At 37.0% G+C, this 13,746-nt stretch overlaps 2 protein-coding genes across 3 annotated transcripts in view; one reads left to right on the plus strand and one right to left on the minus strand.

The window, feature by feature from the left end:
• Positions 1 to 4,957, minus strand: part of LOC111866627 — a 15,539-nt gene extending 10,582 nt beyond the window's left edge. The window contains exons 1-2 of one of the 2 annotated variants that reach the window (XM_023855761.2): positions 4,863 to 4,957; positions 521 to 862 (exon numbers count right to left, since the gene is read on the minus strand). In XM_023855761.2, coding sequence (XP_023711529.1) covers positions 521 to 838 — 318 coding nt within the window. In that variant the 5' untranslated portion in view covers positions 839 to 862; positions 4,863 to 4,957. Of the gene's footprint in view, positions 1 to 520; positions 863 to 4,577; positions 4,667 to 4,862 lie in introns of those variants that run through there. The other variant, XM_023855760.2, reaches the window with a different exon arrangement.
• A 147-nt stretch (positions 4,958 to 5,104) lies between these two features.
• Positions 5,105 to 13,508, plus strand: LOC111866628 (DET1- and DDB1-associated protein 1). Its single transcript, XM_023855762.2, has 4 exons — positions 5,105 to 5,558; positions 8,910 to 9,048; positions 10,805 to 10,866; positions 12,572 to 13,508. Exons 1-4 carry the CDS (start codon positions 5,556 to 5,558, stop codon positions 12,674 to 12,676), a joined length of 309 nt encoding a protein of 102 aa, XP_023711530.1. The 5' UTR covers positions 5,105 to 5,555; the 3' UTR covers positions 12,677 to 13,508.
• Positions 13,509 to 13,746: the final 238 nt, after the last annotated feature.

The raw sequence follows: 13,746 nt of genomic DNA on the forward strand, positions 1-13,746 counted from the left end.
GTTCAGAATTCATCAGAGACAGACGTATGGGACTTGGCACTTAGAATTCACCAGAGGCAGACGTCATTTACCTGCTCTCTCCAAGTTTATCTAAATTTAACAGTATTTATTTGGCTCGATTAATCTTTGGCACATTACTCCCTACTTGCCAATAAAGATATAGTGTTTGCTTCTGAATTAAACAATATTGTGATTAAGCAGAAATAGAGTATTTTATTTGTATCAGTGGACTAGTTTTAAATGTGCAGTCTCCTTGTCGCCCCAGTTATTACCGTGGCACAACCCTGAGAAGAGTCAAAGTGTTCTACCGAAGCGGGCAAACAAATAAATAAACATAAAGATAGATAGGCAACGGTCACGAGAAGTGGTGAACAGCGGTTGTGAGAAGTGACGGTCGTGTGCGGTTATAGAAGTAACCTCTGTATAGTTAAAGTTCAATAGTATTAATCCTTATCTTTAATTTTTTAATTAAATGTAATAATTACATAGCAGTTCATATCTAATAGTCTATAGACCTTACCTCATTGTAAAATGCTGCCTCATTTTGAAAGAATTCAGTAGATCGGAATGTCTTTCTACACCCACTGCTTGCTGGGAGACTCTTTACAATTAGAGCCAGCGAATATGGTTTGTTGTTTGCCATTCCATCTACCCTCAGTCGACTTAATGTGCTAAGGTAACTATCACCAGCACGGGTGGAACCTCTTGCCACTTCATAGTGAACCAGCTGCACATTTTCAGTCCCAGAGGCCTTTTTCAAAATAGATATTAGTGTCTTCTCTGTAAAACTGGTTGAGATCTCCATCACTGTATTTCTACTTTGAATGTCACCAGCCATGTTTTACAGTAGTTACACAGAGTTCTGCAAGGCAATTTTACAGTAATTCTCTTAGTCACACAGGTGATAAGTAATATCTATGCAGCTTAATCTGTTATGGATAATGAGATTACAATTCAGGAGCATATGGCCCCTATAATATTCTATAGATGGAAAAAATAAATGTCAGTGCAATGAGTTGCAATCTGTATTCCCAACAGAGAGGACAAAATTCATTGCAAAATGAGGCCTGGCCAAACAATTATCAAATAATACCACACCAATACCATGGGCCTCCAAGCAGTTAACTATATGTGTACAAGTCATGAATATACCATTATGTCCATGGGAATATAACAACAAGATTGCAGCAATTGACTTCATAATATGAAACACCACATGAAGGGTTTTTAACTATATTTTATTGCATAACTTTTGTTTTATAATAATTTTATTTTTTTATACTGTATATGATTATAGTGTAACATAGTTGTCAAGTATCCAGCTCTACTGTCACATTGCAATGCAGTTCAATAGTGTGTGAGTATGGTAGCCATGTCATTTACTTTAAAAGCCAAAACATGTAGCTAAGGTGATGCTGACCTAGACCGTTATGTTGTTGTGTTACGATGGATTCAAATAAAGAACTATATATAATAAACACAACAGGATGCATGCAATGAAAATTATAAATGTCAATTGTTAACATTCATAACCAAAACATGTGCAAGTCTGAAAATTTGTATCACCACACTCATTCAGGGTACTGCTAATAACAATGCCAGATCTTAACGGAACGTGTTCCTAGAAATGGTATACAGCATATTGTTATGAATCAAGCATTTCCTGTGTCCCACTGAGGTGATTTAAACCAAAGCTGAAGTAACTGGTTCAATGATCCTTTTCTGCATAATCACAACTTCTTTACTTAAATATTTAAATACAAATATATCTATTTTTATTATTTAATGTTTTCACCCCCACAGTCATGCCTACGCTTACTGCTACACTCAGTGCAATTACCATTATGCTGATTTACAAGTATAACAATGCAAGTTTGAGGCATGTTGCAATATGTCAAAAATGTTAACTTTGTGCTTGGTATTCTATAACAAAATTAAACTGTCTTGAAAAGATAATATTTTCCAAAGTTTGCATTTTATAATCTGAAATGAATACATTATGATTTTTGTAGATTTTTATGATTAATTTCACCAGTTAATTCTGTTAACAATTCTTATCATTACCAAAATCATTATCAAAAAATTACCACAGAACACCATTATGTATTATGTCATGTTCTCTCATTTAAAACAGTATTAGGAATTTATAAAAAATCTTACACAACTTCATTTTTTGGATAAAATTTAATTAAATCTTATACAGATTTTCAGTGTGAGGACAAACAGTGAGACCATACATGCACAGATCTTCAAGTGAAGGAAGAAGGTGCAAAATATTCCTTTATATAGCTACACAAAGAACTCTATAAGAGACATTTGAAAAGCTTCTTGTATGGTGGGAATGGTAATGTTCTATGTCACTGGACTCCCTTAGGTGCAGCATTATAACTGGTTAATTATCTATCATGTGTACTAGATGCTGGACTATGGACTGAGAAAAAAGTATAAAGCTAGTTTTAAAGTGTGTGGATGTGGGGAAAATGATAAACTTCCATGGTTTTTTGGGAAACATGCAATGCAAGTGTTATAACGTGTTGAAACTAAGCTGTATGTAATTTTCATGGAGTGTAAATACAACTGATGCGGGCAAGGAAGGTAGAGCATACACCTGCTGCTATGGTGTGCCAATAGCTCTTTGAATTTGCACAATTAGTTATACAAATTCATAAAGAAACGTGACAACTTGGGTCAGTAATGCAAACTTTGTTTCTTCTGAACAGTTAATCCACATCCAAATGTACTAGTTAATTCTGACATCAATACTTGAACTTTGCCAGATTTTCTGTAGTACTGTATTCTGCCATGTCTTCTTTAGGACCACCCAACTTGATGTCATATTTTGTAGGACCCAAACAAATGATTTTTATTCAATTCAGAAAATATTTTGGGCCATACACATTACCATCAGGGGATTTCGAGGAATACACAACTGCTGACAGCTTACATAAACTACAATACTAGTGTGAAATCTGTTGGTTAACCTTGGGTGTGGTGAATCTGACTTAATTCTATAAAGGAAAAGGTAAAGTTGTGCCTGTACTTCACTAATTAAGCACTACAATGTGAAGGCATATGGAGAGTGGATGTATAGATCCATATTTTCTTGACTTTGGCACTAGTTGTGGAGGTGAATGATCAGCTCACACCCCAGCCGCTGTACCCCCGGGGATAGATCCCCCAGTACCCATTGGATAGGAGGTTGGGTGGACCCCAGAGCTACTCTGGATNCGTTTTCTTGACTTTGGCACTAGTTGGAGGTGAATGATCAGCTCACACCTCGGCTGCTTTACCCCCGGGGAAAGATCCCCCAGTACCCATTGGATAGGAGGTTGGGTGGACCCCAGAGCTACTCTGGATGACATAGAGCAGAGAAAATCCTTCACCCTCCCAGGACTCAAACTCTGACCCTTCGGTCATCCAGACTGTAGCCAATTAAGCACATGGACAACTTTACCTTACCTTTACTTGTTACAGAACCCGGTCCATCACAGACAATAGCAGATCACTAAAGTGACTATCGAAACTAAAACCCCATGAAAATTATCCGAACCGATAACCATCAGACATACTCCAAAGCGTTCAAGGACGTGTTCAAAAGAATTCCTCCTGCGGTGCTTCAGTTTAATTTTGAATGTTTTTAAATTGTAATACATAATGATTAATTTCAAACTGATAACCATCAGACATACTCCAAAGCATTCAAGAACGTGTTCAAAAGAATTCCTCCTGTGGTGCTTCAGCTTAATTTTGAACATTATAACTGTAATACAAAATGTTTAATTTCAAACCAAACAAACCAATAACCATTGGACATGCTCCAAAACATTCAAGAACGCGTTCAAAAGAATTCCTTCGCCTTAATTTTGAATGTTGTTATAACTGTAATACAAAATGTTTAATTTCAAACCGATAGCCATAGGACATACTCTAAAGCATTCAACGTGTTCAAAAGAAATCCTATTGCTGTGCTTCGGTTTAATTTTGAATGTTGTTAAAATTGTAAAACAAAATGTTTAATTTTAAGTTAAAGTTTAATGTAAAAGTAAAAAAAGAAAGTCCCTCTGCTGAACTAATTAAGCGCTACGCCATGAAGACATATTGGGGTCTCGGTGCATAGTGCAACATTTTCTTGACCTCCGCACTAGTTGGAAATGAATGGTCGTCTTCACGCCCTAGCCTCTGGGACTCCTTGGACAGGAGGCTGGGTGGGAACCACTTCTGATCTGGATGACAGGGAGCAGTGGAAATGCTTGATCCTACCGGGACTCGAACTCCGACCACTCGGACGTCCAGCCCGTAGCCAGTCGCTATACCGACAAGGAACCTAAACTACCAAGGTTAACTAAATTCCATACCGTTCCATACTATCAATGTATTTTATGTAATCCGTCACCAGTTTTGTATTTCTGAAGATCAAGATCACCTGACGATGGCCTGTGCAGGCCGAAACATACTGTGAAACGAACGCTACAAAACGTCTATCTGCTGTCATATACTGCCACACTTCGCAAAAAATACAAGTTTTATTTACAAACCACAAACATAACGTAAATTATATGGGGTTAAACTAAACTAACCTCTTCCTGACGTTCCTGACTAACAATTGTTCGAGAAACTCAGACACACCCACAAATGATGAGACGGAAAATATTTATGCAGATACAAACTTTTCTTATTGTACGACTATAGGCATCTGTTGGTAAGTGTTAGAACTACATCAAAAGGCCAACCCTAGTGATCCCTAGATCCCTACAGATCCCTACAAAACTTACGTGCAACGGTTTTGATCATGACCGTTCGTGTACTGAAGTAGGCTCGTTTTAACTTACCAAATCTAACATTAATTAGAAAGAATCACATACCACCACCAACTGTCCACTGCAATTACATAGTATTAGCGATACATTTACTTGTATACATGGTTGTAATTGTTCTGTAGATAATCGATGACAGATGGCAGGAGCAAAATCACGCAACAAATAAACAACTTCGATACATCGTGATTCGTGTTCAATGCCTACCAATAGGACTGCTGATCCATGCATACAATATCTGCACTCCGTGTACGTACCTGTGTAATTGGCGAGATTTTTCAGTGGGTATCGAGACTGTAATATCGGATGGTAGGGTGACGTCTGATGAGCTAGAAAGGATTTGGAAGGAAACAGTCATGATCTAATTGAAATACTGTCCCGGTATTTGTCTGGAGAGACTAAATAAAATCATGGAATAGATTGGTGAGGATAGCCAGTGTCCCGCGCGATATTCGAAATACACGTAACCTACAAGGTGATGAGTTGGCAACACAAAAGTCGTTACCAACAGTTGAAATCAATTATTCAAGAACTATTTAAATTTGACTGTTGCTCCAAATGCCTTTCTAAGGACTTCTCTACTTTCAAACGTTTAGAAGTATAGTTGACTTAACAAAATATTCTATCTGTAATTAATACTAACAAAAAGTATATACAAATAGCCATGTGTTGGACACGTGCTGCTCTCTAGTCGAAGTTTGCATGTTGTTGTGTGAGTGACGTTTCTATACTTTGTATGAAATGGTAAGTATTTTGTCGTATTTTTGTTCCAAATGCGTAACGTTTCCGAAAGGGAAAAGACCCATACGATAGAAGTAGGCCGTATGATGGGCTCATGAACTGACTAGAATATGGAGTATCGTGTAATCCTATAGTAACGTCAGATTGTGAACCTGACCTCTCCCACTCTCCATTCCAGAATTATCAATATGGAAATTTAAATTCTTCATAACGTTGTATAGAATTAGAGTATACATTTCTGTGCGCCTGATTTTCACACGCCCTTTCCTGATATAATGATATATCCTGATATAATGATTTCAAATATTAACACTGTTGTCTAGCTGATACATCACTACCAAAACTTCAGACAGATTTTAACATGGCCATTGGTTAAGATTCAGTAGAACGTATTTTGTCACACATACTACGAACAAATTTATGATTTGGGTGTTCTGTTTTTTTTTAAAAAAGTGTTTTAATTTGAAAATACCGTTTACCTTCATTCAAAGGCATTTCATGCAGTTGTTAAACATACATTATTCTACATTCATGTTGAATGTATCTTTTGAGACTTCAGATTCCCTACATATTCACGATATATTAAAGTTCTTCATTATCGCTAATTTGGAAGAATAATATTGTATACATGCATAATCAGTCAACCATCAGTTAATCTGAAAACAAAATTCACTTAACCCAGCAAAACGAACTGAATTTCCAGAAATAATATGCATTAAATGTTTATTTAATTCGTTGACCACAATATAATTCAAATCGCTTTGTGTAGGCTATTTGCATGCATTTACTTGGCAGGATTTTTAGTAATAATGTTTTCTTATACCACATTTCAAGTTACATTGGATAATGAACATGGTGGCAACGTAAAGAATTGGTTTGCATCTTACATGTATGTGACACAGGCAACTGTTAGAGAAGAATTGTGAAGTTAACCAAAATTTGTAATTTGGCAGAACACATTAACAAAAAAACTTAATTTTCCCTTATTGTGTTTTGTGAAACAAATTGTAAACTAATTTCATGTGGTGACTTTGAAGAAGATACAGTAGTGAACTTTATTGTTATGTTTTATGTGACCTAACATTCTGTGATCAGAAGTTGATTAATATTAAAGTAGTGATCTCAAAATGTACATTTTTATATTTCTAAGTGAATGTGTTTCACAGATGATGAGCCTTTTTTTTTATCCAAAGCCACATGGTAATCCATCATTTTCCTTCTAGCTGTTTTAATTGAAGTCCTTGTTATACCTTCCCAAAATTATGAATCTTTTTACAGATTAAAACTGTTATAGCGTATAAGTCAGATATGTGATTTTTGTGGTACAGTATCTCCCCCTCCACTTTGGGAATGTCTGTGCATCATATTTCACTGAACTAGTTTTTCATTTTCTTATATTTTCTGAAATAGTCCTTCCATATCGTCTTCCTGTTTCGCTCCAAATCACATGAACAGCATCAGGCAAGTTGGCTAGATGGACAATGCTTCTGTCTTGCATTTGGGAGTTGCCAAGTTTGAATATCACTTGGGATGCTGACTATCCTGAGTAAGATTTTTTGGTCTGATTTTCTCAGCCTTCATGAAAATTCCATGATAGAGCTTTCAGAATCAGGCCATGACTTCTCCCTTTCACCTGTATGAGTCATTGTTTACTATTATCCAGCCACTTGGCACTGTACAGGTTGCTTTGCAGATAGTCTGCCATACCTTAGGAGGTGATCAGAATGTATTGTCAATTTAAAAGCATTAATACACCATTATTTCCATTTCCAATCATTGAAAAACTGTGAATGTTTTTTTTTGTGCACAAGAGAAAATGAAATAGTATTAATCAGATGAATTCATTGGTACATTTTATGAGATATGGTGGAGTCGCATCTTATGTGAGGGTTACTTTCTAAACAAAAAATTTCATATAATTAGAATTACCCTTGAAAATCCCTACATCTTAAAATACACGCTTTTTTCTACATCCTGTAGTGTGTATATATATAATAAAGAATACATATAGAAGTAAAATGTATAATAATTTTATTTTAATTACATAAAAACAGAGAGAGAGAGAAAAAGAGGAGATTGACAGAATATAAAAGGAAAGCAGTAAACCTTAACACTCACAATTCTGGATATGTATTTGTGTGTGTGTGTGCGTGTATGTGTATGTACACAATTGTTTTTGTTTGGTTTAATTTGCATATGTATCTGGTGCAACTCAGCTGTACACCTAACGTTAAGTGCCAGAAATGTCCACCATTGTTTTCAACAAAAATTTGCTGTTGATTGCGTTATCTTGGAGGGGGCACGCGGTAGTGTAGTTGGTTGAGGCACTGTGCTACAAGTCTGAAGGTCATTGGATCAATTCTTGATGAGGTCATTGGTTTTTGCAATTGACTTAATCCTTCCAGCTGCAATATGGCCCTAGGGTTAACTCAGCCTCTAACAGAAATGAGTACCAGGAATCTTCCTGCGGGTGTAAAAGGCGGCTGTCGTGAAAGGCTGACAACCTCACCACCATCTATGAGCTGATTGTCTAGAAAATGTGGGAGTCTCCATAGCTCACAACGCTATGGGCCTCCACAGCCTGTTACACTGATAGCTTTACTTTTTTTTTTTGCATTATTTCGTAGCATTCATAATTCAACACAAGTGTTCCACTCTTGCCTGTCTGTACTTTGGTTTTGTAGACCACCTCTTTCTTAAGACTCCATAAAATGTAATTTGGTGGGGTTAGGTGCAGAGATCTCAGCTGCCAAGTTATTTGACCAGGTCAACCAGTCCACGGACTCCCATGATGTTGATTCAAATGACATGTAAGTTGATGACCAGAATGTGGTGGAACCTCATCATGCTTCAGGGGCATCCTGAGCCTCATCTCCAGAGTCATGCCCTGTCTTTAAGTTGCACTTTGTTTGTCTGAAAGTGCATGTGTTTGCAGTAGTCACAGTTCAAAATAAAAGCTGCAATCAACATTTCAGCCAAAACCATCACCATAGTTGCCATGTATTGAATTTAACACAAGTTAACTGAAACTGTCACCAGTGTTACCATCTATAAAATTTCACAGATGTTAACTGACATTAGTTGCTAGTGTTGTCATCTGTTGAATTTCATAGAAGTTGGCATTTATTTTTTCACATTGTAAGACTTCCATACCTCTTCAGTATTGAAAATAAGACCAGTGTTGTATTGTATATTTTATTCTGCAACTTACTGTCAGTTTTGTATGTATGTATGTGTGTGTGTGTGCACGTGTGCAAATGCGCATGCATGCAAGATGGCAGTTAATTCTAAATAAGAAGTGGGTATAATATAAATTTTATTTTTTACTGCAATTCTTACCATTTTACTTTGCAGTCAGTAGCAGAGTTTCTGAAGGGGCTACCATCCTATAATGAGAATAACTTTGCACGGTTTCATACAGACAGTGGAAGCCGGACCTGTGTCAAACGTCCATCTGTATACCTCCCAACAAAGGAATACCCATCAGAACAAAGTTTGTAACCTTTATAAATTCAAATGTTACAGTGTTATTTTTGGAGAAGTGTATTTTACAGTGTAGAGTATGCGATAGCTCTGTTGGTTGAGGCACTGTGCTACAAGCCGGAAGGCCGCAGGTTAGATTCCCGATGAGATCATTGGATTTTTCAATTGAGCTAACCCTTCTAACCACACTGTGGCCCTTGTGTTGACTCGGCATCTAACAGAAAAGAATACCAGGAATCTTCCTGGGGTAAATGGCGGCTGGCGTGGAAGGCTGACAGCCTCACTGCCATTTGTGAGCCGATTGTCTAGAAAATGTGGGAGCCTCAATGTCTCACAACCCTAGGGGCCTCCTTGGCTTGTTACAGCGATAGCTTTTTTTTTTCTGTGGCGCTACAGCCCCAATTTGGGCCTAGGCCTACCTCCATGAAACTCTCTGTTTCACTTCGGTTTACTAGATCTTACACATTCGGTAGGACTCCTTGGGCGAGTGATCAGCTCGTCGCAAGGCCACTACCTGTAGACAGACACAGAAAAACGCACACAAACATCCATGCCCTGAGTGGGATTCGAACCCACGATCCCGGCTTCCGAGCGAGCGAAGACAGTGCATGCCTTAGACCGCTCGGCTACCGCAGGGATAGCTTTACCTTTTTTATTTTACAATGTATTTATTGTGCTGTTTAATAAGTCATACCAATAACCCTGTTTTGAAGTGCAATGTAGCACATTCTAATTACAGAGTTATTGATTGTTTATGAAAGAGACAAGTGACTACATTGGATGTGTGTATACTGGGTCTTTTTGAACAGATGTTCTAGAGTAAATTGCATTTATTTACCAGAATGGATGGCAAACTTCACTGTGTTGTGTGCAAAAGAGGACAGCAGTCTTGGAAGAGTTAAAGTTGTGTGGACACATTTCCCACATGTGCACTGTGAGCACCCAAATTATCCATATCATTTTTGGAAATTTTGCATCACTTCAGTCAGGATGAGTTTATTGATGCTGATCACAGCTTTCTTGCTTCACTTATTGAATTGTTTGCATTGTTCATATAAACATAATCCTCGAGAAAAACCCATATTGAGAAAATACATGATTTGTGATATTCAAAATATGGTAGTCAGGATTAGCTGTAACCAAAATATACAAAAAATTAATTAAAAATGACTGGTTATTGAAAATGTATATTGAGAACATCCAACATTATATGAGATATGACGTTCTCACGACAGTGAATATCAAGATTACACAAATAATACAGATGCAGGTAAATACAAAATGATAAGACGCATCGCAACAGTCCTACCCAATGGCTTGCGATGCGGGCAGGCTTACTTTACCAGCCAGCCAGATACCAAACCAAATTTTTAAGTAACCCAGCCAAAACAGAATTTCCAACAACAATCCCTGCTAGCTGGTAATCATCTTCTCCGGTCAATGTTGTCCGACAGACTTCACAGTAAGTCTCTCCTCGTTCCGAGACTAAACTTCATGCAGAATAGGCATAAGGACTTTAAATGTAAACCTCATTCTTAAATCTTTATAACAACAAGCTGACATTTCAGGTACACTGTCGAATATGTCTCTGTCCCCTGCTGTTATGAATTTTAAAGGTCTAATAAGTTTCACAATAAATAACCAGTTGTTGCTTGAAATTAATATATTTGCAGTATAATAATGATGATATTTTTTTTTGATTAGCTTATTGTAATTAGAATTATGCCAAGCTTCAGTTATGTGAAGATATGTCTCTTTTTTTTCAGTTATAGTAACAGAGAAGACTAACATTCTCCTCAGATATCTCCACCAACAGTGGGATAAAAAGGTCAGTTGTTGTGTTGAAAAGATTTAGCAGAATATTTTTGTTTGGTTTCTCTAATATCAGATCTTCTGCTTGCTGAAGTATTAGTAAATATACCCTTACAGTTTGATTAGTTTTAATTTGAGTTATTCATTTTATAGATTCTTTTCCATTTGACATGACAGTGTGAGAAACCTTTGAAAGTTCATTGACTTATTAATAGCAGTCCTGTGGAGCAGGTGTTAGCTGTAGTACTTTTCTGCATGCTCAGCATCCTCAGTTTTTGTGTTTTGTTATATTAGCATAATGGAGTTTCTGAGGCATAAGTAACACTGTTGTTGTAGTTTTAAGTTATATGATTGAGGGGTCAGCTCTGCTCTTAATCTGTCAGTGAGAAAATTAAATGAAAAATAGACTGGAGTGGAAGAAAGATCAGGGTCATTTGTGTGCAAAGGTAGCACAGTGGAAATTGTAGTTTTGACAGAGAATTCTGTATGTACTCCATCTCATGAATCAAGTGCAGCTCTGAATTTCCTTGTGTTTTGATTGTACATGTATACTGTATATAAATGAGAAAGTTTATGACTGTGTGTATGTTACATCATGTCATAGTTTTCACATACACATGTGGCAGCTGTTTGAAAAAGTACAATTTGAAGGATAAAAATGTAACTCAGTTCACTGTTTTAATGCAGACAGAAGGCTGCGCCATAGTTCAAGCGGATAGTCGGTAGCTTCCCACCGTGGCAGCCCGGGTTTGATCCCGGGTCTATTTAAGTGGGATTTATGGTGGACAAAGTGGTACTGGGGAGGGTTTTCTCCAAATACTTCGGTTTCCCCTGCCAATCTTCATTCCACCAAATTCTCCATTGTCATAATCACCTGGGGCAGGCTAAAGTAGGCCAATCAGTGGCCGCCGTGCCGAGTGGACCCAGTTGGACTCCAGCCCCCACTAAGTGAATTTAAAAATAATAATTTTTAATGCAGACAGGGATGACAGATAAAGGGAAGGAAAATGGGGTGAAGGATGACTCCTTGTTGAGTTTTAGTAGGTGTTTTCCTTTAGCTTGTGTATATTAAATCAATTACAGTTTTTAGTCTCTTTTCCTTATTTTTTAAAAATAGAAGTAGGTTAATAAGATCACCTTCTTGTGTGTGCGTGCGTGTCCCCTGACATCTTTCGAGTGCCTGAACTGATCTTTATGAAACTTGGTATTTATGTCATGGCACCAGAGGCTATCTGAACATCATCCTTCATAGATTTCTCCTATCAGCAGCACCAACACTGCAGCCTCTCATGTTGTTGCGGCAGTAACCTAAACATTTGAATGTGTGAACCTGTCATCATGAAACCTGGTAGGGAAACTATGCCATATGAGGCACTTTTAACAGTGTGTGAAAAAAGTACCTCCCTTTGGTAATACCAAGATAATTACTGCTCGGATTCTTGATGTGGAAGCCATAAGCTTTTTTAGGATATTTCTGTAGGATTTTATGGTTTGATATTTAAATATTGGCTATGGTGACATCGTTACCACTTAAAATTGTATTGTTGCATGCACAATTTAGGGTTTGTAAAAATCAGGTGTATGCTTCATTATACATTCTGTGGAGTTGAAATACACTATGTACTTGGTCTGTACACATTTGTGTTGTTGAAGTATTCAGTTTCTAAGCTGTTAACAGTCACCAGTTGGCGAGGTAATGATAATGTGAGATAATGTTTCAGAATTCCCAAAAGAAGAGAGATCACATGAATCTGGAGACACCCGAGGAGTCAGGCTCAAGGAAAAGGCCGCGTCTGGACAGTACTGCTGCTAGCAGTTCTCCGTAATCGTTATAAGTGTACCTTGCGTGTTTCATATTGTCTGCTGGCACTTTCCATCTTCTTGTGCCACCAGCTCTTTGTGTAAATACTGAAATATAGGACCTGGCAACAGTCATAATATTATTTTTATGAGTGTTTTTCAAGATGTTTCAATTTCCCTTATTTGATCAGATCTGTTTTAATCTTACAAAATTAGATCTTAAAAAATTTTCATATGTGTTGTCACAAGAAACCGCGTTGTAAGAAGCATCTGCCTCTAGATGCCATTTTATTTGCTCTAACAACTTATTGTCTTTATATTCCAGCAACCATTGCTACATCCCATGTAGCTTGTTTGTCAGTTGTCAGGAAGAATTATGCTACTTTGTACAGTCTGAATTATTTTATATATATATATATTTCTGTTATTTTAAGTTTGCTCATTGCTAGCATATTGTATGAATCTGAAGCGAAAATGGACCTGAGTAATTAAAAGGTATATTCCTGTGACAGGAATTGATTATTTTGTGAAAATATTCTGACATAGAATCAAAGAAAATCAAACTACAATGATCTGTTTCCTTGTTGTGATTCCCGTAGGGCACAATGGAAGTTTTCTGTCGAAGTATTGCCTAGACATTGGCTCTCTTTAGCTTTGTTTGTAAGCCAATGTATAGACATTATGATCCCACCCCCATGATTAGAAACATTTTGAATGTATCCGTAACCAATCACCAGTCAGTTTCCTGGAAGTTGTAACATTGAAATTTAAGATGTGCTGATACTGAATGAAGCAAGGTGCTCCATTCTTTATGAAAATGAATGACGTGTAATAAAACGAAATAGTAGTTTTATTTTATTCCTGTTTTTTTAATTCCAAAAATTTAATTTTAATTCCTAGGGTTTAGCTTGTACAGAATTGTTATGGTCTACGGAATTATGGATTTGTCATTATTGTAGCATTGCAGCATACTGTGGAAACGGTAACTCATTGCAAGAATTGTTGTATGCATATGCATTGTTGTATTTGCTGAGTCACAGATCGTTGCATTGCTTGTTTATTAGCTTTTATTTTTCAGGAGTAAGGATTCTAAATC

This window comes from Cryptotermes secundus, unplaced genomic scaffold (genome assembly GCF_002891405.2).
Source record: "Cryptotermes secundus unplaced genomic scaffold, Csec_1.0 scaffold967, whole genome shotgun sequence".
Classification (NCBI taxonomy): domain Eukaryota; kingdom Metazoa; phylum Arthropoda; class Insecta; order Blattodea; family Kalotermitidae; genus Cryptotermes; species Cryptotermes secundus.